The sequence below is a fragment of the Taeniopygia guttata genome, chromosome 2 (genome assembly GCF_048771995.1).
Source record: "Taeniopygia guttata chromosome 2, bTaeGut7.mat, whole genome shotgun sequence".
NCBI classification, from domain to species: domain Eukaryota; kingdom Metazoa; phylum Chordata; class Aves; order Passeriformes; family Estrildidae; genus Taeniopygia; species Taeniopygia guttata.
Window position 1 is genome coordinate 42,970,263 of NC_133026.1, and position 26,483 is coordinate 42,996,745.

The following is a 26,483-nucleotide window of genomic DNA, read 5'->3' on the forward strand; positions in this document are numbered from 1 at the left end:
GATTTGCCTAGGAAATTGTTTTTCTAGTGCCTGGGAATTCCTGTTTTTCATTTTGGTCAAAATTGCTCTTTTGACAATGTTTATTCATGACACATTGCACTATAGGATAATCTTTGTTTGCTGTGTTTACCTGACAAAAGTGACTCAGTGGGACAACTGTGCTCTTGAGTAAATGATATTTAGGGTAGAACATTTGATTTGTCCTTTGGCTGAAAGAGCATGGGTGTGTGGCATTCTGGCCATTTTTTAACTTAAAAGGTGCTGAGGAGTGCTTCAGTTCTGGAAATACATATGCTTTTGAGGGGAAAATATAATATTGGAAATTACCTTTTAATTTGAGTTCTGTGACCTAGAAATTCTTAAATATTGCAAGAGTGACAAGTGTTTTCCAGTGAATTTGAGGCCATGTTCATAAATGGCATCCCTCACAACATTATAGGAGGTACTCTGGATTTACATAGAATTGTTTAATTTGGAAAAGTCCTTTAAGGTTGAGTCCAGCCATTGCAGACATGTGCAGGAGCTGTAGAAAGTACAGCCTTTTATTTGCAGCCAAGATGTAACATGTGCCAGGCTCTTGTGAAATGCCTGTTTTCCCTTCTAGTGTCCTTTCAGCTTTTGGTAGAGAGGATCAGAGGTGAATCTAATAATGGAAGTAAGACTTGGTTTTCATGCTTTTCTCAGAAAATGCATGTGGTAAACACTCCTTACGTTACCTGCATGTCTACTCCTATGCCACTTACATGTGACCTGTAAGTGGTGTGGTGACATGACCACCACTGGACAAAATACATGAGATAATTTTGCAGCTCAGTTACCTTTTCTACTTAAAAGCTGGAATCTAGGGGAGTGAGCAGAAAGAGTTTTTATATATGTCTGTTCCATCATCACTAGGCAGTGAATCAGTGGTAACAAAATCCACTTTACAGAACATGATGTTCATTTCATCACAGTGGCCATGATGAGGCTGACTGGGTACTGGGACTTAAAGATCCTCTTACCCTTGAGTGAGATTTGGCCTGCATCTTTAGCTGCCTGAGGTTGTTTCCATCCACACAATCTTCTCCTATCTCACGCAGTACATTTATTTTATTTCCATTAATAGGCACTCTGTGCACTCATTTCATCAAGGGAATGAAATAACCCAGTACTGTTGAATGAAATACTGATACAGTAGAAATAAATGCAGATGTTTTCTATATGTAGGCTTCCCAGTTGGGTAATTGACAGTCTATACAAATGTTATTTTCTGGCACTGTTAATAATTTTTTTGGGGGGGATTTGTGTCATAATCCATTTATTTCCAGAATCTATCATTGCATTGACAGCGGGGAGTACAGTGTGCTTTTTGTAAGGTCAGTCTGAAGATTGTTATTTAAAACAGAGTCCAAGGCTTAGGAAGAAGATATCCCAGGAGGTGATAAGAGAAATTGCATTGAGACAACAGAGCAGGAGGTTAGCTTCCTACGCTCTGGAACAGTGAGATATCAGGAGCAAAATAGAGCAGTAGTAAATCCCAGGGTAATGGCATCATGTTATTTCATGGAATGCCATGGAAAAAACAAATGGAAGGAGAATAGTAATGTCTTACACATGCACTGTAAGCATCTATAGGCAAATTGAGTGATCCATGTGCTGAAGATGAATTTTAAATAGAAAAATGGGGGAAGAGAGGTGTAAGATACCCTGCTAGCTCCAGTTGTGACTCCACTAACTCCACTAGAAAACCTGTTTTGAAATGATCTCCTGAGAATATGAAATGTAACTCTTCATTTTCCCACCCAAAAACCATAGCAGCTCAAAAGCTCAAGAGCAATGTTCTGTGTACAGGAAACCCTTGACATAACTGTTGCCAGAGAACACCTGACATGGAATCATGAGGAAAATGGAGTCTTCCTTTTTCTTCAGTGTTTTAAAGCCAGCAGAGCACCTGGCATCAGCTTTCTGCATCAGATAGGGAAGTGGGTGTCATTTTTTACAAGATAAGCTGCTGTTAGGGAGCAGGAACAGCCTGGAGGTGCTCAGAGCAGCTCAGGGTAGGCTGGGAATGCACGGTATGTGCCACGTTAAGCTGGACCTTGTGGCATTTACTCACAGCTTACTTTGCCAGTGAGCTCTCCTGCTCCATCCCTGAATATTTTTTCTTGGTGTTACAGGGTTTCCTACACTTCAAAAGGCAATGCAACTAAGGTATAATAGCAAAGCATCCTCATCTCATTGCATATTCCCATTGCAGAGACATGGGGAAAAGTCCCTGTGTTTGACAGCATCAGTGGATGAGAGTATTCTGCTGATGTCTTGATCTGTCCCAGCTATGCAGTGTTGTTTTTCGAATTCCCCCATACTCCATAGAGTTAGTGAGCATGTTAGTTATATGCTTCACTGAATATCCCAAATGCAGTGACTGTAAGGTAATTTTCTTTGTTGACTGACAAACTGTGTACTGTTGCTCTATCATGGAACCTTGACTGAGTCTGGAAACAGCATTTGAGCATATTTGGTGTATTCTATCGATCAAAATGGGGAGAAAGCCAAAGAAGGCGTTCTCCATAGAAACACAAGGTTACAGTGGAAACACTGAGCCTTGGTGATAAATGGCACTGACACTGATTGCTCTGCTCCTGTAGTCTCTGGGGGTGTCTCTACGCAATATTTTTTTTATTAAAGTGCCCCTTACTTTCCTTTTTTAATCTGCTCAACATTTTGGCTGCCAGATTTTACATAAGTGAAACGCACTGTATCATTTTTTCCCCAAGAGTAGCTTTTCTAATATCTCTAAGCTCAAAATTTTATATTTGCATGTGAGAATAGTAGTATCAAATCATTCAAAGCAATTGATACTTCTAGATCAAGGTCTGTTCTCAGTTACCGGTAAGAATTCAGCAGTGATTTAGCTACACAAATTTATAGTTTCTGTTTTTTAGAGTGATTCATTAAGGAATTTGGCAGCCAGAGGAATGATAAGGGGAGTTAATTGCTACAGAATGCTGTGGGCACCAGCAGTTTATATGGGTTCTTAGAGGAATTAGAGAAATTCATGCAGGAAAAATTAATTTGGGCTGCCACACCTAAAGACACCCCTCCTGATTCAGGAACTCTGTGACCTGGAGATTGATGGAAGCTGATGAAAGTACCTGGGGGAAGCAATGCTGTGTTCCTGTTCTGCTCTCAAGTTAGTTGTGTGTTCATCTGCTAAAAGCCCTTGCAGGAAGCATCTCTCAGGGGACAAATTCTCTCAGTGGCTATGACTGTGCTTCTGGTAAAGGGTGAGTTCTGCAAAGAGAACCCCCAGAACTGTAACTTGTGGTACAAGAACACAGCAGTAGCACAGCAGTACTCCTTCTGTCTGGCAGAAATGGATGAGGACAGTCTCTTCTTCATGTCAGGGCCCCTCCCTGGGGGTTTGACTGCCAGGGCTCAGGGCCAGTCTAGTGCTCTGTGATACAGCTGCTGGTCTTAGGGAGAAAGTTGGTAAGACTCAGTGAGGTCTTTCTTCACCTGCCATTCACACAGGATCTGGTTTTAAGCTCAGGCTCTGGCTCCTCGGGTCCCAGCCAGTCTGCATTGCAGCCACATCATGACCATGCCCATGCTTGGCTGTGGACCCTTTTGAGGGACTGCCCCTGACCCATGAATTGGCTTCCTAGCCTGACCTCATACCTACCTCATCACCCATTGACTTGCTGTGCCTGGCTGCCCCCTTCCAGTCTGCCCTGCTCCCCCCATGAAGGCAGTGGGGTGAGCCCTGGCTGGTGGGGCAATCCCCTGTGGCTCCCAGCTACCCACCTCTTACCTTGGGAACTCCCTCCCTTGCTGTGCCACACCAGCAGCCCACTCTGGGGTGCCACAACCAAGTTGTTCACCCAGTCTGTGATCCATTGTAGGTGATAAAAGGTTGGTGTTTTGCCCACCTCTGGTTTTTATGCACCTTTAGCTGTGGGGCACGGGCACACCCTCCAGCTTGCCTTTTGTCAAGTCAATCTAGCACAAGTGGTCCCACACACTGGGAGAAAAAGCAATAGCTTCAACTGTAATATGCTTGATCATGCAGCACCACGATCTTATAATTTAATTACATCTTTGCAGAGATTCTCTTACAAGAATTTATAAGTTTGAAGGTTACCATGCTAAACACAAAGGTTAAGGATATTTATGGGCATGGCTGCTCAATGAATTTCAGTAGTAATTGTAGGTGACTCAGACATGTTTAGCCCGGAGTTTCTAGAAGCTTGCTGGGGGTCCTTTTGACTTCAAACAGACAAAGATAATAAAGTGGCCTGGACTGAAACATGGCTTATGGCTCACTTGTAGCTATTAGCTAGGATAATGAAGATCACTCCAGCTACCAACAGATTGTATATCAATATAGGCAGTGTTCAGAGTGAGAGAAGTTAATAACACAGCAAACTCTGCAACTGGACTCTGTTAATCTAATTTGCCTCATGAGACAGAAAATAGATCACAGGTTTTTTCTTCCTGCCTTCCTTCCTTGAGAATTCATTGGTAGAGGAAGCCAGTGTCAAACAGCCCTGACAAATCATCATTTCTGTGCACAAAAAACATAATTCAGGTTTCATCACCCTTTCCTGTCAACAAGTTTCAGTCTGTTGGGGAATGATCATTCCTATGTTACCTTCTGCCTCTGCTACACCTGAACTATGTTCAAGCTCAGGATGATAAGTATATATAGCAAATAATTTAGACAAATTGCCCCCCTAGTAAACCATCAACTTATATTAACATTATTGTAAACATTTAGTACTGCATCTGCTCTGTGTTTTTTTTTTTAATAAATAATCCATTTATTCATCTCTTCAATATGTCACATTTCTGTTTCATCCTCTCTATAAATGTGATGCTCTTTTACTCAAACATTTGGAACACTTCCTGTCTTTTCATAGTTCCACCTCATTGGACCTAACCTCAGAACCTTGAGTTTCTCTCAGGCTGATTAACTGATATTTCATCCCTTTCCTTTTTCTAAGGAGTAAGTTGGGGATTTTCTTTCTAAGCAACTACATGTTGATTAATTTGTCTGTTTACTAATTTTGTTTCTATTTATTTTTTGCATATATATCCTCCTCTTGTGTTTTAGGTCAAAGGCATCATAAATGAATTCACAATTCTTTCCCTGCCTGCCAGAATAACTGCTTATAAAAGTCTGGTTTCTAATTCCTTAGAGTTGATGAGAGACCTTTGCCCTGAAGCATATAGTTTGATATGCCAGTCTGTACCCTCTCTAATGAATGTTCCCATTATATACTTACTTGTTCAATCTTCCTTTGAATCTGAGTAACATCTGACCCCTGAGATGACATGCAGAAAAAAAAAAATCCACATTTTAATCACTTCCTATTTTATTGAAAAGAAAATCTATTTAAAAAACCAGACTTCCTCCCTGTGTTTCAGATGTGCTGTACCTAGTTCTTCCATAGTCTTTCATTTTCCTCTGTGTCTGTCTCCTTCCAGCTCTAAACAGTTTGCATCTTTTCAGTCCTTCTTCATATAAAAGCTTTTGTAGGACTATTCATGACCACTGTGTGTCTCATGTCTTTCCATTCCTGCAGCTGGCTTTTGTGAGATGATGATACTTCTGGCTATGGGTGCTCTCAGTTAGACACATCCTTGATTTGTAAAACAGAAAATAATACAGCCCGCTATTATTCTCCAGGCACACTTTTTTGATCATCTGTGCATAATGGGAGCAATAGCTTCTTCTTGATGCCTTTAAAGTGACTGTATATCATCTGCACTAGAGATCCAGGCTATCCCAAACTGACAGATAATTCAATCCTAAAATAATTTTTGGAGTGTGTACAAGGCAGAAAGAAGAGATTGACACGTAACTACTAGGAAGAGTGTCCTTTGATATATAAACAGATAAAGTTTGAACCAGACATAATTTTTCAGAATCCATTTTCTGAATGTCTTTTTTACTTTCAAATACCATTCTTCTAGTCAGATGTTTGCCAATTTACAACATGAAATTCAGAGCCTTTTGGGCAAGCTTTTATTCTAAACTATCATGCTGGTTCTTCCTTTAAGCTGTATGTAGGTTTCCAACACATTCTTCTTTTAGTCTGATCAATAGATAAATGAATTGCCCTTAGAAATAGGTATTTTGAAATTGAACCTTTTATAAAATAGGGTATAGGTCTTTTTCAGTAGACGCTAAGCAGCTGAATTATTAATTGCACCTGGAGTTTCAGGTGCTCAGCATTTGGTCCTCACTCTCCACTAGCTTTCAAATGACATATATGCTTTCAATTAGATCCTTAATATGCTGTCAGGATTCATGTTCTCCACTGTAGTATAAGGCACATTTCATGCACTCATCTCCTCTCCTTGCTTGCTTGCCTCATATGCCTAAACTCTGAGATCTTCACAGAGACAAGAGGATAAAATCTAGAATTACCTAGCAGTAATCTTCTTAAATCATATACTAGGCTAGGTGTTTTTAAGTGAGAGGAAGGGAACCTAAGGTGAGCTCTTATAAAGCCAATATTGCAGTTCTTTTTCTTTCCTCCTCTGTTGTGTAGAAATGTTCCTAGGGGAACATTTCAAAGAGCCTTGGAAAAGAATTACAGACCATGAGAAGATGGGAAAAAAGGTTAGTTCTTCCGCAATTGTAGAATTATCTTGAGAATGGTAGGTACATTCAGAGATAGAAAAAGTTTTGCATGGATATAAAGTCACAAGAAAATATTGCAGAAGAAGTTGTGCAACAAGTTTGAGGAATAAAGTTAAATTTCTAGAAGGGGCTACTTTCATTTGAGTGAAGAGACTTCTTAATTTCAAGGAGAAAGTTGTATGGCAAATCTGGCAGAATGCATGTTGAATTTCCACGTTATCTTTCCTAGTCTGATGAGGGGAATATTTTGAAAAGCTATTGCTAAGTGTTTAAAGGTGAATTGCTGGAATCAGGCTTAGTTTGAGAAAGACTTTCCTGTTTTCCTAGAGACTCTTATGGGGCTCTTAGCAAGTACGAATCTTGTATCCCTAAGTATACCTGTAGATCTAGTCCTTGGTGTCTAGGATACAATATCTGTAGAGCTTGTACTTGAGTAGGAGAGGGTTTTCTCAGTAATCTCACCTTGTGTGTCTCTGATTATGCCTTATTTAAGTGCACTTGTTTAGAAACTGGACTGTACTGTAAGTGTTCTCCACCTTAAGCAAACCTCTAGGGGAAGTGCTTTGGCTTAGGGCTCTTCTGAGTAAGATGTGGAAACCGTTCAGATGAGTCCTCTTTGGAGTTGTGTGTCTGAAAAAAAGGAAAACTAATGAGTAAAGGCCCCCTTCTTCCACCCTTCAGGCACTTTCTGCTGGCTAGGAGCTTAGTGGGGTTTTGAATGGGCTGCTACCTGCTTTTGAGTGTTTGAAGGCAAACTTGAAGATACAACGGTATAGGAAGAGTAACTGGGCTAGACAGATGAGACTGTGGTTATCTAATGAGTTTAACCTTGGGTGAAAGAGTTAGAGGTGAGAAAAGCTCAGCTGGCTGCCAGGTTCACGAGCAGTAAACTTCCCCCTGGCCTTTCTAGCCCCACCACTCTGTGAAGCACCCTAAAACTAACCCACAGCCCATCAGTGCAGTGAAGAAGAGGGTTTCATGCTCCTTTGAGACATATGTGAATAATTAGTTGAACTTTTTTTGTTCAGACTAAGTTAATAAGCTGCAGTATATTAAGTGTTTAATAGACAAGTGAAAACACAGTGGATTTCTGTTATCTAACTCTACCATGACTTCTTGTTGCTATGTGTGGGAAGCTCCTTCAGGAAGAATTCGGAAGGAAAAAAGCCCTTCTCGGCTTCATAAACCTGTAACGGGAATACAGAATTGCCTGGGCTACAATGTCGGGATAATTAACAATGAAACACCAGTGGTGAGGGAGCTATCAAATGGGATATCTCTGAATCAGTATCGGGTCTGGTATTAATTAATGAAAGCACTAATTAAGGTTTCTATTAAACAATCTGGAAGACAAAATGAAGCACGCATTGATCAAATTTGTAGAGGCTAGGCTGAAACTACAGAATGATTGATCAAGAGATTTTAGAGCAAGAGGCAAATTTTAAATAGGGTGTGATTTTAATTTAGATAAATTTAAACAATGCACTAGAGGGTGACACTTTATAAAATGGAAGGCTGCTGATTAGAGCTCATTAACACGAATAACTAGGAGAGCGGGTAACAAATGGGGCCCAAATTCTAATACCATGGAGCTTTAAAAAGATAAATAGCTTTCCTGGCTGTGCAGAGAGTAAAAGGTAGGTCATTTGTAGGACAGTGACTATAAGAATATCTGTTCTGTATTTCTAGTGTGGCAATATGGGTATAAAACTTCAGCCTGTTATCCATGGGAAATTAACTCTTTGATTCTGACCTCAAGGTTGGCTATTAAAGGAATTAAGTGTCTGAAAGCAGTGCTGGGCTCATAGATCTGTGTACATGGTCTCTGAGAGGCATGTGAGCACAGTGTGTTCCACTCTCGGCCATGTGGCACCTGATCATACACCCTGCTTATGATCCATTGGCTTCTGATGCATTCCTTTACTTGGCACAATGCAATGAGAGGAAACTGCTTTGGTCAAGGAAAATGCAGCAGGACATAAGTGTAGAAGTCTCAGCCCCTGTCTACCATTTTATCAACCTGTTCCTTCCTGTTTGTGCAAAACTGAATATTTGACATTATCTTCTGACTAGGCAGGATAAATCAGTTGAACATGAAGAGCCTATCCAAGGAAAGATATTTTCAGAAACAGGTGCTGGGGTTTGAGCTTTTTTTACAGCTGGGCTTTCTCTTTTCTTAGAGTGACATCATCTAGTTGAAGCCCTGGTACAGCAGAAGTATCATTGCAGCCAGTTGTTCCTCATGACTTTTTATTCTTGGGAAATAAGGAGGAAAAGGTGGAAGCAAACTGCTTCATGCATGCTTGGGAGAGTTAGAAAAATGTCTGAAAATACTTCAGCATCTAGGAGGAATTATAGACCAGTTATCTGGTCCAACAGTTTCAAGTAAGCCATTGGCAACCAGACTTGTAGTATATGTAGTTATTTGATGCCTGTGTGAATGCGTCTTACACATGAGTGTTGTATTATGCTTGAAAAGCATTCTGGTAACTCAGGCAAGTTTTCTTGCAATAAAATGAAATATTATTTTTTGGTGTTGCACCAGCAATGAATCTATATATTTTGAAATCAGTTTACTGGTGACATTTCTTTAATAGTATCTTCTTTCTTTAAAAAGAATTACACAGAATTAATGATACCATTTGCATATCCTTAGAGGTTTTTTTATATTTTTTTTATATTTTTTTTTTTAGCTTATAATTGCACAGAACCTTAGAACAGCTGAGATTGGAAGGGACTCCTTGGAGATGGTGTAGTATAATACCATGCTCAAAGTAAAGTCAGAAAGAGCAGACTGCTCCGGACTGATTGCAAGGCTTTGAACTTGTCTTAAGTTGAAGACTCCTACAACCTTTCTAGCAGCATGTTTCAATGCTTCTTATTATAACAGTGGTTAAATAATTATATTTAGATGGAATTTACTGCATTTCAGTTTCTGCCCATTGCGTCTGGTCCTTTCACAGGGCACTGCTGAGAAGTCAAGCTCCTCCTCCTTCATTTCAGCCTCTCAGGTATTTATGCATATTAAGAAGATCACCCTGAGCCTGCCTTTCTCTAGACTAGACAGTCCCAGCTCTCGGTTTCTCCTCCCATAATAGATATTCCAGTCCCTTAATTATCCTCATGGCTCTTTTCTGGACTTGCTCCAGTATAATCATGTCTTTTTTGGACTCAGGAGACTATTACTGGACATGGAACTAAAACCGAAGCATTAAAATCCTAGAAAAATCTAGATTAGTGATGCATATCAAAAATAGAATTTGCATAATTAAAAAAAAAAAAAAAGGAAGTGGATAAAGCTTTAGCTAGAATTGAACTAATAAATCCTGCTCAAAATTACAGAAAATTAGATTAGTTGAAAATGTTAGACTAAGCTCTGTGTTATTTATCAAAGCAATGAGGTGGGGGGAGATGGGAGAAGAAGCAAATACTTATTCTGACAGTACACAAAGCCAACATGCAATGCTTCCTTTATACATATAGGGTATGCTTCAAGGATCCAAATGCCATGGCTTCCTTGGGATAGAGAACCTTTGCAATGAAAGGCTTTAGAAGGCAAAGGTGTCTGGCTGAGATACCAAGATGGTCAGAGAAGACAATTAAACAGCTCACAATGAGCAAGAATTACCTGCTGTTGCCTGTCCTCCTGCCAGTAGCTTGCACTGAACAGTAGGACAAAGTCTGTGTTTGTTCACCAGCTCCTTAAATGTGTTTTTCAGGGTGGGGGCATTGTGTATATAAGTAGTACCTACATGCATAGAGTTACACACATATACCTATGCAGATGCATATATATCTATGTTTTGGTGCAGGTTTTATTTACTCAATGAAAAGATAATTATTTGCTACTATTACACAGGATCTAGATGCTGTTTGTAGATTTTAGCTGCTAGTGATATATTTTGTCACTGGCATTAGAGAAGCTTATAATACAGGGCAGGGCTTGTCTAAGTGCTGTATGGGAGATGCTCACTTCACCTTGACTGATACCACAAGAATTCATTGAACAAATAGGTTAGTGCTATTCTTGTTGATACTGGATAGTTGCCAGGCCAGAGCTGAGAAGGTTAGTCTCTGTTGTTTGCTGTTTTCTGAATATATAATAGATCATTATTTTAGTATAAATTTGATTAATTCCTAGGCAGAGTCAAAATGTTTAAATTTCTTCCATTTTCTTTTAAACATATCATGGCATGAGAAGTGAGGGGATTTCTTTAGTAAAAACACAGGGCACAACAAGAAACTGTTCTTTCAGGTGTCAGAATATGTTTGGAAATTTTGTCACGTTATTTTACACCAGAGAAAGGAGACTTTTCCACTAAACCCTTAAACTAAAACATTCTGACAGCTGATACTGTTTGTTGAAAGCCTGTCTTTGCTTTTCTTGGCTTGTTACTGCTTTTCTTAAACAGGGTGGAGGGAGGAAGAACATTTGTGATATGTACCCACTGACTTACTCTTGACAGTGCAAATATTTCCTTGTTAAGAAATCTTTCTGTTTCAATAAAGACTTTAGGTGCTAATCAAGGAAATTCAGAATTCTGATATTTACCAAGGTATGGCTCAACCAGGTGATGTTGTCCTACATTTCTGAGGTTCCATCCATCTGGATTACTGCAGATGTCTCCTTTTGTGCTCCCTAAGCACCCCTTATGCAGCACAGAGGGGTAAGTGTACAAGCACCTGCTGAGACACTGTTGTTAGGCCAATCTGAAACAAGCCTATGGTGCTCCATTCCTCTGAAAGAACTTGCTCATGCACTTCAGAACTTTGCAAAGAAGCAACTTCAGCCTGGTATAATTTTGCAGGGAATGGCATAAACAAAACATTATGATTTTAGGTAAAAGTCTGAGGTTATACAAAACAAATATGTCCTAGAATATGTAATTTTAAAGGAACCACTACAGCAAAGTGGAGCTCAGTGTTTTTCCCTGCTTGACTCTTTTATGCCTATGGCTTGTGTTTTTGCTTTTACTATTCTTATTCTTCTGCTTGTGGGGATCCTGGCTTTGCCAAGCAATTAAAATTCCCATGCTACGATGTGTCACTGATCTTTGTCACAGTCTCCTGACTTCACAGTAACGAGTGTGCTTGGCAATTTACAGTGCTGACAACTCCAGTTTTCTTCCTCTGCTGTTCAGGTGGTCAGAGTCACACAAGTGCCAACAAATTTTATAAAGCACAGGAACAGTGATTCTGACTCAGCAGGGCTTTGTACCAAAGTGAGGACAGGAGAGGTATTGTGCCGAGAGCCCAAAATTGGCTGGCATCTCTGGATAGGAAGTGAAACAGGAAGATCACCTTGTAAGCAGGCTTGGTGCCATCCAAACAGATGGGCTGAAGTATAAGCAGCCAAATAGTCATTTAGGAACACAAAAAGGATTTGTTCAAGGCACATTTCCAAGCATGAAATGTCAGAATGTTTGCCTGTGTCAAGCATCAAGCCTGAAGGGAGGGATATGTGCAAGTAGTGTGGGATGAGTTAACACTGAAAACAAACATGTAAATCTGTCTTGGATTATTTCCTGAATCCATTGAAAGATTTTTTTTTGTAGCTGTGAGACCTAAAAGAGAGGAGTGGGAGAAGAGTCCTGCAAAGCAATATTATTTCCCTACAGTATGGATTACTTTCCACAAACTATGCTGACAAGGTAAAGAAATTATTTCTTTTGCGCTCCCACAAATGTTGATGTGCAGGAGGGACCTAACATTCTCTGGCTGGTTAGTCTTTAGCAGCTGTATTTAATAGCTTCAGGATAAATTCTGTAGCACTAGCCAAAATCTAAAGAATAGAATCACAGAATGGCCTGGGTAGGGAATGACCTTAAAACAATTTATTATGCACAGAGACCTAGGAAAGACTTAAAAACCTTGGAGTTGTAGTGAGGACTGAATTGCTTTACTGTAATAGGAACCCAGCTCTGTGACTTCTCTGCATAAAAGGTCAACAGCAACAAAAGAGAGGGAGACATCCACCCAAACTTCCATAACTCTGAAACTCAAGAATTTAGGATGATAATTGATAGAAATGTGCTTTGTTGCTTTTCTATCCACTACAAAAGCCAGACAAATACTTGTCTGCTGATCAAAAGTGCAAAGTAGAGAAGGGGTCATAAAGACATATGCAATGACTTAAGAACAAATCAGTTTGCAGGTAAGATTCAAGGCAAAGCCCCTAGTTGCAAGCTGAGCTTTATCTGAACTTGCACTGTTATGCTCTATAACTGGTGCCTTGCAGTTCCAGTTTAGGAAGCAGGGAATGAACGAAAGCATTAATCTGACTGAAATCCACATAACAGGATTGTGTGTGAAACAAAAGTGAAACCAGACAGTGCAGTCGGTGAAATACAGCTTGAGGAGGAGGGGTGAATGTGCTGGAAACAGCAGTTTTCTAACCTCTTTACTGCAGCTGAACAAGCTTTAAGAGGCATCAGGCATTAGGGGGGCTAGGAAAAATCAGGAGCTAGTTACTGTTAATTGATTTTTTTGTAGCAGAATGTTCTCACCAGAAGTAGAGCTATTTGAGCAGGCTGCCAGGGAAATGATTTGCATTTAGTAGAACTGCCCCTCAGTTCTTGTAGCTCACACTGCCCTTGTGGCACTTTAACACTAGTCATTTGTTGGAGGCTGTACATTTGATGTTTTGATTTTCACCAGTTGCTCTGCAGAAAAGGATTGTGCAACAGTCGAGGACTACGAGTCTTTGGGAAGAGGCGGAAAACATGCATTCAGACCTCCAAACAGGGAAGCAGTAAGAGAAATTGCCTAAATTATGGATAATCTGCTGCATAAGTCTGTCTTCTCCTGTTTTATAAAGCTTCCTATCCATGCAGTTTGGAAATTTATATCGACAGTGAAAGCCACGAGGATTCAAGACAAGGTAAAAGCAAATTAAAAAAAAGAACTACTTCACTTGTAACCCTGGGGGTGATCTAACCATATCTTAAAGGGGAGGATCACAAGTTTAGCTGCACTGCTCTCTAAATGTCAGTATCTGTGAGTAATGGTTCTATTTAGGATTTTATGAGAGCACTGTGAATTTGAAAAAATTTGCTCTGAGAATAAATAATTTGTGAATCTGAGGAAGTTACTGGAGACTTAAAGCACTGAGACCATGAAGCTTTAAGTAGTCATTACCTGCCTCTTGAAGATCACAAAAGCCCATCTTTCACTGCTGTCATGAGCTGTTTTCAGTGTAATTCCAGTTCATTTTGAACCACTCATCTCCATACCAGCTGTGTAAAAAAAAATGTTAGACTTCCTTATATTCAGCATAGTCTTGAATCTGCTTGTTAGGATAAGGGGGGTATATTTGACAGAATTAATTTCTAAATAGGTATATAAAATAAATTAAAAATTAAACCAGACTTTCCCTCTTTTAACTCTTCTCTTAGCCATAAATTTTATGCTGTGCTGTTCTCTGTTCTGTAAAGGCTTTACCCTTTCTAAGCTATTTCTGTTCTTCTAAGATCAGGTGTAGGCACTGGTCAGTGTTTGGGCCCTTTGTCATGTAAATCTGTGTTAAATAAAAGGTTACAGTCTTGGCACTAGGGCTTGTAACCTGAATTCTTAAATGTTTTGGTAGATAATGATTTCTTAACTTAAATGCAACATGAATATCCTTAGGAAACCTGAATTGTAATCTGAAGCTGTTGCTGTTTCACAAGGAAATGGAAGCTGTTTAGCATGGGTGGGGAGAGAAGGGGTGAGTCTGGAATGAGGCCATCTCTGATGAGTTACTATTCCTTTTCATCCAATATGGATATTAAGCTGTGTGATGAGCATTCAGAAGAATAAGAGCTATAACAAGAACTGAAATTCTGCATTCCTTTGAAACAGTTAAACTTCTTTGTTTTCTGTGTGCTAAATTATGCTGAATAGCTTACTTCTCCAAATCAGAGATCATCAGGCAAAGAAAGACACATTCCTTTGCCATGATATATTTTGGAAATAAAAAGTACCAGGGCTGTAACTGGCAGGGGGTGGGTGGGAGGGAAATCTTCTTTTCCTGTTTTGGTACAGTAATGTTCATTATTTTCTTTCTTGCTCCTAATGTTTTTACAATGGCTAACAGCTCAAGCACTACATGCTTAAAGAAACATGTTCATTCTCCTTGGGTTTGTCAGATGTTGGCAGGGCTGATACTCACCACATAGTAACACTTACTGCTTTGACTCTACAAACACAGAGTGCAGTTTTGCTCTGGAAGCTGCCCTGCATGGTGTTGAAAATAAGCTCTTTATTTCTGAGGATCACATTCTTTTATTGAGCAGGGTAAGTCCTTGGGATGGTTTGCTTAACACTGACTGAATGTCTTTTAATAAATGTTATCAGTAGATAAATGCATTTTTCTTTGAGGGTTTTTGTTATTTTCTCACTAGTCACCCTTTTCTGATCTCAGTGGGCATTAAATTTAGGTTCTGGAGAGCTTCGGACATTCTAACAGTGCTATTGTCATGTTGTGTTCTGATAGATTTTTTCTGATGCACATAATCATCTCTATGTCATAATCATGACTGGACTCTTGTCCAGTTACAGAGGCAAAAATCACAAGCAAAGCATGCATGCAGGGCTAGTTGGCTAATAATTTTTGAATTGTTCAAGATTTATTCTGACAGCTGAACTTCAGAGGATGCACAAGCCAGCTGTAACTGAAACATTCATTGGTGGAATTGAATGAGAGAATTAGAGATTTAATTAGAGAGCAACCTGTAACTTGATGCTAAATTTAATCATTCTGCTTGCATAAGTATGTGAATATCCTTAGTGCAATATGCTTCTGTCACTGCTGCTTCCACTGCTGGAAGAAATCCATTTAATCAAAACAGGCATTGATGTGGTTATTAGCAAGTTAGTCCCGAGACAAAAAGCTTTATCAATTTAAAATGAACAGAATGTGGTGCTACTATTCATTCTCTTTACATTGCTTGATACTGTGCACTGAATGTAATGAGGCTTGTTGAAGAACTGCTGTTCACTGTGGTGTACCAGAAAAGCTATGCATCCTAGGAGACTTGTTCTCTGATCAAACATTTTAAATGAAATACAACATTAAAATAAGTGTAATGGCTACAATCTGAGGTTAGCTTTGCATGCTCACTTTAACGAGTTGCAATTTCCTCTGGAAACTGACAACTAAAAAATCCTGTTTACCAGTTGCTTAGAAACTGATCATCAGTAAGAGAATTAGGCATCAAATATCTCAGTAAAAACTAAAGCTGGAAAATAAATGTGTATTGTTCAGAAACTATAGATTCTGGAAATTACCACAGATTTTCATTAACTCCAAGACATAAAGAGATTATAAGAAGGACATGTGTATAGATAAGAACATCCAGACTTATACTAAGAAGGATAAGTGCTCACTTCAGTTCTTAAACCATACAATATCGTTTAAGAAGACTATTTCAATACTGGCAGTGTATTAAATGTTTATTTTCTTGGATCACCTTCTGGAATCATTCCTGACTGAACACACAAGGCCCAGGAGCATGGACTACAGGGAATATGAGTATGATCCAATAATGGAATTATTTATGATCTTTGAGATTTTTCTCTTATTTTTTTTTCAAACTTGAATGTTTTAAAGCAATGAAATCTGAAAGTTTTTTAACAAGCCATATAGAAATGGTATGTAACTGTGTTTTGTGCCTACATGATAAGAGTTTGTTTGAGACCAACTGATATTTTAACAGCACAGTTGAGATTAGGAGGTAATTCTGGCTAAATGAGGCTTTTATCTAGACCTCTATAGCTTTTTCTTAGAAGAATATGTATTTTTTAAAAGAGCAATTCTTATCTAATTCTATACATTGAATTTTTCCATTAAAATGATTATGATTACTTCTTGGAAGGTATGAGGTTTTTAATATTAATTCCGTCTGTGTAAGGAAATGAAACATGCCACTTATTTTCTTGTCAAACATGAAAGGCCTATTATTTCAACATGTTTAAGCGGCCTCTGCTTAGATAAAAAACAATAGAAGGCATGTATGTGGCTTATTTAACAGTGCTTATGCTGGCAGGATTATCTCCTTTCCTTGAAAACATTTTTCAATTCATTCGGCAAAACAAGAAATTATTTTCTTTTGCCTTTGTTGCTAGTTAGAGTATATCTCATTAACATTTGAGGAAATTACTTTTCAAGAGTATTGTAAGGTTACCTCTTTCCAAAACATGGCCATAAAGCTTAGACTTCCTGTTGAAAATTCCAGCTGGACTCAGATAAAATCTTTTCCTGGAAGAAACTACAGGATGCTTTTTTCATTCACAATCAGTTTCCAAAGAGTGTGTGACCAATGCTAAAGGAAATGGAAGAACCAACATTTTGTGCAGAGAAACCACCATCTTTCCTCCTGAATCTCAGCAGTAAACAGACATTTCTTACATCCTTTCCAGCCAATGCTTCTTTAGAATTATTTCTGAGCTACACACCAGCCACAAGATGAATGCTAAAGTAATTTCTCTAGCTATTAGTTAATGCATAAGAGTGATACCATCAATGAGGTTCTATACAGGAGGATTAACAGATGGGGCTTTGTCCTTTAGGGAGCCTACCAAATGAGCTTTGGGAGCTCAGAACTGAGGCAGCACGGAGTGATTTCTACATTGTGCTTGGCACGGGGAGTATGTTTCTTTAACAATTAACACAACTGCTCTGGCAGAGCCCTTCTTAGCCTCTTTTCTGAAGGAAATGAGCTGTATCTGCCCCTTTCCCCCAGTAACTGTGGAACTCATGGATAGAGAGTCTCAAAGACGTGAAACACCCACACGCTTAATAAAAATGATGCTGGTTGGTAAGAGGGGAGGCATCCTATTAAAACTAACTTTAAGAGCAGCATTACATCCAAGCGATCACGCAGGGGACAATAATCAGCAATACGTTGTGTACTGGGAAAGCTCCCATCACTGTTTGCACCTCTCAAGTATTCAAAAGAAAAATTCCCAAAGCCTAACCTGGAGAGGGTAACTGAGAACATCCTTGATTCCTATCCCTGGTAGTGGTTGATTGCTGCAGCTCAGTCAGTTTATAAGTCAGCCAACCAGAGGACACCAGACTGCTGAAGACAGGGAAGGACATTCCCCTAGTCATGAGAGAGCTATTGCCATTAAAATATATTTGTCTTTCTCAAGTTTTCCAATCAAATTAACTTAAAAAGCAGTGATTGAATTGAGAGTAGAGTTGGATAATAGCATCTATGGTGAGTGGCATTAAGCTCTCTTTCCTTCAAATCTCTGTTGGGCAGGATTTGTAGGTCCTTCTAAGGTCTGAGCAGGAACAGAGCCTCTTGTGAGGATGTTCTCCTAACAGAGCTTATCAGATGCTTGCTTGTTTACTGCATTGTTATTGTGCCTTATCTTTAGTTTTCCCAAAAAATGGCAACTCTCTTCAAGTCAAGGTCTTATCTCAAAGTAACTGAGGATTTAACACAATCTTTGAGGAAACCAGTGCTCACAAAGGATGGGTCTTTAACCAAGGAGAAAAAAGCTCACAGGCTGCATGCAAATAGGATATAAGTTTTCATTCTGTATTTACATCTGGAATAATTTATCCACGGTCAGCCCATACTCTGAAATTGTTGTTAGAAATGTTTATAAAAGACTTTAAACAGATGAAATAGAGGTTATAGTCCTTGTGCACAGTTTACAGGTGGAAGTTCTATGTTACATATACAGTCAGACTGAAATAAATAATTCCTTACAGCTTTAAAATCTGCATTAGTTGAGTCAAATTGGCACTGTTCAACTTTGCCTGTAAATGTAATTGTTGTATGCCAAGCAACATTAGTGTAACTGAATCTGACATGTTTGACACAAAATTCCTGAAATTACAGGACTACAGGCATTTTAAAGTACGTGTTTCATGTGACAGTCTAAGACTTTTGCAAGAATCATCTCTTCCAAGTGGGAAAGACTTCAGACATCTAGTTAGTTAGCCTGGAGAAAAGATACAGGGGATGCAGCTAAAGGGTCTGAACAGGACATGACTTTATCCAGTAAAAAATCTGGCAGCTTTTGCTGAAATAGCTGGTACTTGATCTCTGCTCTGAGATGAACAATACCTCCCATTCCACACAGGTTAACCTCTAGCTGAAAGTGATGCTGTCTCTTAGTGTGAAGAGATGGCTCTCTCAGGAGAGATGGCATCTGTGGTTGCTGATGTTGTAACAGTGATAATGCTTTTATTATGGCTCTGATAGTTCAAGTGCTACTGCTGGCTTACAAAAAAAAAAAAAAAAAAGTAAGAAAAGAGAGAGGCACTCTGGCTTTGTTTTGCTTTTCTAAATATTTCTGTATCTAAAGATACATTTGGTGTAGGTACCTCAGGTTTACAGTGGAAGTTCTCTATGAAATACATGAGTATAACAAATGACATAGTACTACTCTACTAGGACAGCTTAGAAATCTGTATAGCTGTTAATGAAATGTTCATTGGAATAGCTTTACCAAGTCTAGTTAATTTTGTTTACAACAGTGGTATTTTTACTTTTTGGTATGTAAAAACTAACGTATATGTTAAATTTAAGATGACACTTTAAAATAGCTGCTTTCTTTAAATTACTAAGGAACTCTGAATTTTGTGGTTAAACAGAGGCTTGACTAATTTTCTTAATGAAACATTTTCCCTCATTTCTCTTGTGTTCTGAAGCATAAAAAGCTCCTAGTGCTGAGTATCTCTGGGATGTGGTATCTCCAGAATCCGAAATATTTGGATTTTCTGGGGCTGATGGATATTATGTTTTTTAATATTTTATACTTATATCCATTGTGTCAAAACAATTATTATGATCTAACAGTTCCTTACAGTTCACAAAGTCATTTGGAAAACTCTAAATTTTCCGATAGAGATGGATAGCTCAAGTATCTTCTTTGTCACATTAGCTTCTCCTAAGCTCACTTAAATCAATATTTGAGAGACTGCATCAGAACAAATCCCCATTTGGTCCAATTTGGCTGTGTGTTAGACTTTCTCATGTAGTCATATAGGAATCCCTGTCAGGACTATATGAAATTTTCCAAGAATGTGTAGATTCTTTGTTTTTTTACCCAAAGCAGATTTTCTGCTTGAATCATGATCAGTGGCATCAAAGAATGAATGCTTTGCCTCTTCAGATAAACATCTTTGTTGAATCACCATCTTATATTTCAATCATAGGTTGGGTCTACACTGCTTTGTGTCAGATATGACCAGACAATTTTTCAAACATATGCTATGTCTACCTATGCAGATACATTTTAAGATGAGCAGGTTTTGGTGTTGCCAAAAGAAACCAGCAACTAACACTAACCACTTGAAGAAACCACTGGGCTAAGCAGGGATCCTAATAATACGGCACTGAGCTTCTGCCTTTTTCACAAAAGCAAGAAGGAGCTGCTTTCCAAACAGAAATATATATAATATCTAGCTGATGATGGACTGTGGCAGCTATTTTCTAATGGTTTATTCAAATTCTTATTTTAATATGTTGTACATGTATTAATCTAAATGGTCAATGCTCATTTGTTTTTGGAGTCTAAGTTTGAAATTATCTTCTGAAGAAATCTTATACCACTGACATATTAAATGGGATTGTAGTACGTTTCCTGAAATACTGTTTTTCATTTAGGCACTTTTTGTGACACAGAAATCACATCAATCAGATAGGGCCAGGTTTGATGAGGTTATCGGCAACTTGGTCTAGTGAAAGGTGTCTCCAGCCATAGCAGGGCAGTTGGAACCAGGTGAAGTTTTTGGTCCCTTCCAATTCAAACCATTCTGTGTTTTGACAATTCTTCACACTATCAAGACTGAATGGCTGCTGCTCACAGGTGTTGCTTGGGAAGGGAGGGGAGTGGGGCAGGCTGACTGCCACTTCTCAAATCTAGTGAAATGAAAAACCTTAACAGAATAGCTGTGCAGTATAAAGCTTATTCTTTCTTTAATCCTTAAGCTCAACTTTTACAGCTTTATTTAAATAACTGGTAGAACAGTGCATGTAAACACAAGAATGTTGAGGATTGAAAAGCAAGAGAAAAAAAATGAAAATGAAGATCTATTCAATTACTGATGCTTTATTTGACTAGAAATGAAACAAATTATTTGTAACTAAAAAAACCCTGTTTTATCCCACGGTTTCCTCTCTTTTTCATATATGAATGTGTCTGCCGGATACAGATGGATTAGATTTAATTTTTGGAGCCTTCATTTCTCATGTCATGAAAAGAAAAGGAACCCAAAAAAGCAACAAAGCTTAGGGAGCATTTAAAGTTCTGAGACAGTCAAACAAAACAGCTGCTTGGTTCCTGTTTTCTTAACTGAATTTCCTCAGCAGTGCCCTATCAAATTAGCTTCTTGCATCATCAGATGTACTGACCATGTGCTACAGTTAAGAGTTACTGTGCTCATGTGCACTCAGTAACACATATATTTATTTATGTTTCTCCCCAGGAAATTAGACAGAAATATAACAGCACTGCTATTTAACCATATTTTAAAAATAATCAGAGCAGAAACTGCTCAAAAGGCATTAAAAAGGGCTAGGTGCAAATGTTTTTGAGTTTTAGAAATTTCAGGATTGTCAATCACAACCATTTCAAAATGAACTACCGTTTCAAATTCTGATTTCTTTTCAGAGAAATTTCATTTGGCCTTTCTGTTTAAGTTCTGAGGTTCATGCCCTCCAGATTTTCTATTCAACAAAAAGGATTAGAAGCTTTTATTCAGCAGAGGCAAACTTCTTTGATATAATGGCACTGTTCCACAAACCAGCTTGTAATATCAAACAATACGATATTAAAGCCCAGGAACTACAAAAGGTTAAATACAGCAGTGTTATAGGCATCAGGCTTTGGGTTGTGACCTTCCCCTGGCATTCATGCCATGTCAAGCCTATTTGCTTTGCATCCACAGGAAGTTTGTTATAGGCAGCTACAGCCTATGCCCAGCCCTGAAGACAAAGCAGGGAACCTGAATTAGTAAAAGCAATCTCAATAATAGTGGTCGTCTTTCATAGTAACACTGAGGGCTAAAATAAAATAATACTTGCAACCATCCTATGTGTAGGACTCAGAAGTGCTGGCATTGCTGCTGGAAACTTTTAAACCTGACCAAATTTCATGTAGCTGCTCCTTCAGTTACAGTGCTGCAAAAGGCTCTGTATTTGGGCAGAATTTCACATGGAAGGACAGGATATCATGCCACAGCTATTTTAAAAGGTTGCTTGGAATTACTGTCACTAATGACTAGGCTACTTCAAAATCATTTAAATAGATCAAAAAAAGAGAAAAGAGTCCTGTTTAAAGAGAAGTGCTTGTGAAGCTTGCATACCTGCAATAAATCTGAAGTCATCAGAAAATATTTACTAAGATGTTCCCACTGGTATCAGAAGCCATTGTGTGCAGAATTGCAAAAATGAAGTCACTTGTTTTTTTCTTCAGCGTGGATGTACTTTTTTAGGTGGCCTAGGGCTTGAAGGAGGAAATGGTGGTATTCCTTTTACTACAAACTGCAAAAGAAAATGCTGTTTTAGAGGTTTTGACAAGTTTGAAATGATACTTTATTTTTCATCACCAATTTTCAGCTTCTCTGCTACAGTTCTGTGTTCTTTATGCTTTGACCCTAGAAGCAGTATCTTGATTACACTTTGTAGGATATAATAGCTGAACTGATGCAAAGCTTAATTTATTCAAACCTAGCTCTCTCTCCTTAGATATTGCAGTGAGGCTATGGTTTTGGATAAAATAGACTTTATAAACAGGAAAAACTGCAACACCAAGGTTAGCTTATTCTACATCCTTTATAATCTGTCCCTGGAAGAGAAAAACAGCATCACTGTACATAAATGTTGAAGATGTGAGGCTGTAAACAACCAAAGATCAAGTTTTCAAAAAGGGAAAACAATTTGGAGTGAAAATTGTGGGAGACATGAAAGATTAATTCTTAAAAGAACCTGGCTTACTGAAATGTGTATCTAATGAAGAAAATACTCCAGAAGTGCTGTTTTGCAACTCCAAGAGAAGCAAAACCAAGATTTTGGTTCTCAATGCATACACATGTAATTGATTTCTGATTAATCCATGTTGCTACTACAGTGTCAGAAGCTCCTAATTATTGTTTTGTTTTTTCACTGGGTGGGTGATTTTCCACAGGTGAATGACTGATGAATCAGAAACATTTACATCTTGGTATTTTTTTATTTCTGCATATTAAATGGATAGATTTATTATTTGGTATAACATAATAATAGATAAACAAATGATAAGCATATTTATGATTAAGTAAATTATATATATAATAGAAACAATATAAATATAAAATATACAATATATTGATGTGATGTGATAGATATGTTCTCATAACAGTATCTTAATACAACCTGAGATAATCTTCTGACCTTAAATTTATTATATGACATATGAAAGAAGCAGGATAAAAACCATGCCTCTCATTAGATATCAAAACATTCTGGTCAAGTTTTAAATAGTATATAGGAAATTCAGGGTTAAAATTTACTTTAAGCCTGAACTTCAAATAGGAAACAAGATTTTTTCCGATTTATTCCTACCAGTTTCTGTACTCTAGTCATAGAGTTGTATCCTCAGAACTCCTCAACATATCTGGATTAAGCTGAAGGCCCTCAAAGATGGAATGGGAACTGCCTAATTTTTTTCCTGAATGAGAAATGGATTTTTTTTTCCTTCCTTCTGAATAGGCAGTTGTCATGCTGAATTGTACTGAATGTCCCCACTAGCCAGATGGTGGGGAGGAGGGCTTAGGATATGAGTTTCAACTAGTTTTAAATTAAATCCTCCTCTGGTGCTTCTTGGCTTGTTGCAGATGCACAGAATGCAGCTGACGTTCGCTGCTGAATTATTGGGAGACAGAGGGGCACCTCAGGGACCTTTTAACCTTCCCGTAGGGACAGGCTGCTAGAATATACTCTCCCAATTTGTATGATATAGCTGTGGGGTTTGTCCCTCCCATATCCACTCCTGTCTCTTTCAGCTGGGGCCGTGTCCAACCTTTGTTGATGCATGAACTGAGTATGTGATCTATTATTTAGAGTCAGGCTACTAAATATGGTGATGTTGCTGGGTAATATTTCAGCATCTATTTTCAAGGCAGACAGGAGCCTTCTGTGAAATGTGTGTTTGTTTTTTAATTCCCTTGTGCTGAAATTTGATATTCATTAGCGGTGGTATGGAACCACTCCTGAGCACTTGCTCCCACCTCCACTTTGTCCTGGCACAAGCTTGTGTAGTTCAATAGGGAATGAGGTCAAAACAACGCTGTTAAATTTGGGTATTTTTTCTAAGTGTACTTTACTAAGTTTCTAAATTTTACATAACCTGTGTGTGCAATTTTTATTCTGCCCCTGAAGTCCTATTGTTAACTTTGACTAAGAAAGCATCTGAATACAGATTTTGTCTTTCAATTCACCAGTTGGGTCTATCTTAATGTTAGGGGTCTTTACAATAGAGCACGTATTCGCAATAGAAGCACGCTACATTAATTGCTTTTATTAGTAACCTTTACCAGCTTTATAAATGTGACCTCAGACCACTCTTTTCAAGACATAAGGGAGGAAAAATCCTCGGTATATTTGACTCCATTTACATGAAAGTTATAGTAGTACTAAAAATATAGGTATATAGGATCTCCAGTAAAACAAAAGTTTGTAACTAATTCCTTCCAACCTGAAAAGCTGCCACATGCTTTCACTTGATAACATTTTTTGGCTCTGAGTCTGAATAAAATTTCACAGCCCAGCATATTATGCTTAAGTATGTTATCAAACAAGCCATCATATTCTTGCCAAGAGCCAAAATCATACAACTATGTAAACATCTGTTTATTAAGTGCCAGCTCCTCACTGAGTATTACCTTTGCCCCGTTTTGCTCTCACCCATAGTCTTGAAGAAGAATTTCCAAGAGAGTCTTGGCAAGCTTTCTTGTCTGTTTTATATGCAGCATTCCTGAAATTCTTGTCACATTAACCTTGAATCAATTCAAATGAAAGAACTTTGCTGTTGCTGGGGGTTTTTTTAGCTGTTTATAGTTTCATTGTTGAAATGTCTTATTTCACCACAGACAGCTTGCTATAACATAACTGAAATAATTTAGAAGTAAATGGTGTGCTTTCTTTGCCATGTAATAAATTGCAGTAATACTTCAGAAGTACATAAACCTTTACTAGAGAAGAGTTTTCCACCTTCTGCTGTATTCAGGCCACAACATGATGGTAGCTGCAGCTGGCAATGCAGAGGAGTGGAGTCTTTGTCCTGTAGCAGACATCCTAACGAGGCATTTGGCCTTCCTCAGCCAAGACTTCCAATAGTAACTTGCTTCACAGTATATTCCAATTATAGAGCACATGTTTCTTGGCTGTCTTTTACAGGCAATGTGAAACTAGATCTTTACTTCACAAAATGTCTCTGGAAATGTGAAGCCTCCAGTAGACAGGATAGAGGCACTTGTGAGAGCTTCCACATTAATAGTGAAACTTTTACTGGAGTAGTTAGCTTTGAAAACAGTCACTGAGGGGAAAACAGAAAGAGCTGAAGATCTCTGTGAGTCCTAAATAAAGGGAAGGGAAACATGTCTGGAAAACCTGCAATTAATATTTTTAACTATTTCAAAATTGTACAGGAAGAAAATAGCAGGTAAATATTGAATATGCGTGTGAGATGGAAGGTATTAAAGAAGAAAAGTATGGAAGATGAAATGCAGGTTTGAGATAAGTTGAGTGCTATGGTAAGAAAATGAGTTAACTTTGCCTGAAGGACAGATTAAACCTGATTAGCTTGAATGCTCTGAGAATACATTCACAACAGTTCAAACTGATTAAAAGTTTTAGTCCTGTCACTGCTCTACACTGTCTTCCTCCACTAGTTCTGGGAGTTCAGCAGTAGAGCCTTTTTTGAGGCAGGCTTTCTTCTTGGCTAGATCAGTCCTCCTGAGCTGGGTTTTCAAGAGAGGAAAATGTCAGGGCCAATGCAGAACTTGGCACCAGCACAAGGGCAATCACAGAAGCCCGATTTTATGTCAACTTAAACTGCTGTGGTGCTGCACCCCTTCTCTGAATGTAGAATATTGGTAGGGATGCTGGTTAGGGATGGGATGACACGGTTAAATTCAAGTGCTTTAAAAATCAGTGAAATATAATTTAAGACTCCCATAAACCAAAGTTCCTTAATTAGCATAATTGCACAGTGTCAAGACAGGACTGAGCCAAGCTAATTAGAAAATGTAGTTATGTTTCTTACATTTTAACATGCTCAGAATTATAAAATTAAATGAACACTCATTTCCTCTGGGAAAACTGTATCATTTTTCTTCTTTTAAATTTGAACTGATTTTATACATACACACACACACACATACAAAAAAAAACCCCATTTGAACTTTAGGTGGGCTTGCCCCATGTTTTCCTCTGGAGAATTCAATTTGGAGATGAGGTGATTGCTTCTATCTGCTATCAGTTGAAAAACATGGATAGAAAGGATGTGGAGATGAAATTTGCAGCACAGGCTTTACAAATGATGTGCCATTTAAAGGATGTAAACGAGAAGCTCCAGGATTATCCCTCCTCTGTCCTGACTCCAGTCATACAAGAACTCTGTAGAGGACTGTAAAAGCCCTGGTGTGTTTTTGACTTCCAGATGAAAGACAACAAAAGATTTGATTAAATCAAATGGAAGTCTGTCTTACCAGAAATTAGTTTTTTGCTTCCATAAAAACTAATTTATGCTCAGTGTATTGAGGGCTGCTTAAGTTATACCTAGAGCAAAGCAAGCAAGCAGTGGAGAAGCCTGTTTCGACAGAAGGATCATAAATTAGCCCTTTCTGACCCAAAGTGAAGTCCTATAGGGA

At 38.4% G+C, this 26,483-nt stretch overlaps 1 protein-coding gene across 2 annotated transcripts in view; it reads left to right on the top strand.

Moving 5' to 3' along the window:
- Positions 1 to 13,051: 13,051 nt before the first annotated feature.
- ATP2C1 (ATPase secretory pathway Ca2+ transporting 1) overlaps positions 13,052 to 26,483 on the top strand; it is a 62,895-nt gene continuing 49,463 nt past the window's right edge. Inside the window, exon 1 of one of the 2 annotated variants that reach the window (XM_002196382.7) lies at positions 13,052 to 13,511. In XM_002196382.7, coding sequence (XP_002196418.4) covers positions 13,404 to 13,511 — 108 coding nt within the window. In that variant the 5' untranslated portion in view covers positions 13,052 to 13,403. Of the gene's footprint in view, positions 13,512 to 14,884; positions 14,906 to 26,483 lie in introns of those variants that run through there. The other variant, XM_030265072.4, reaches the window with a different exon arrangement.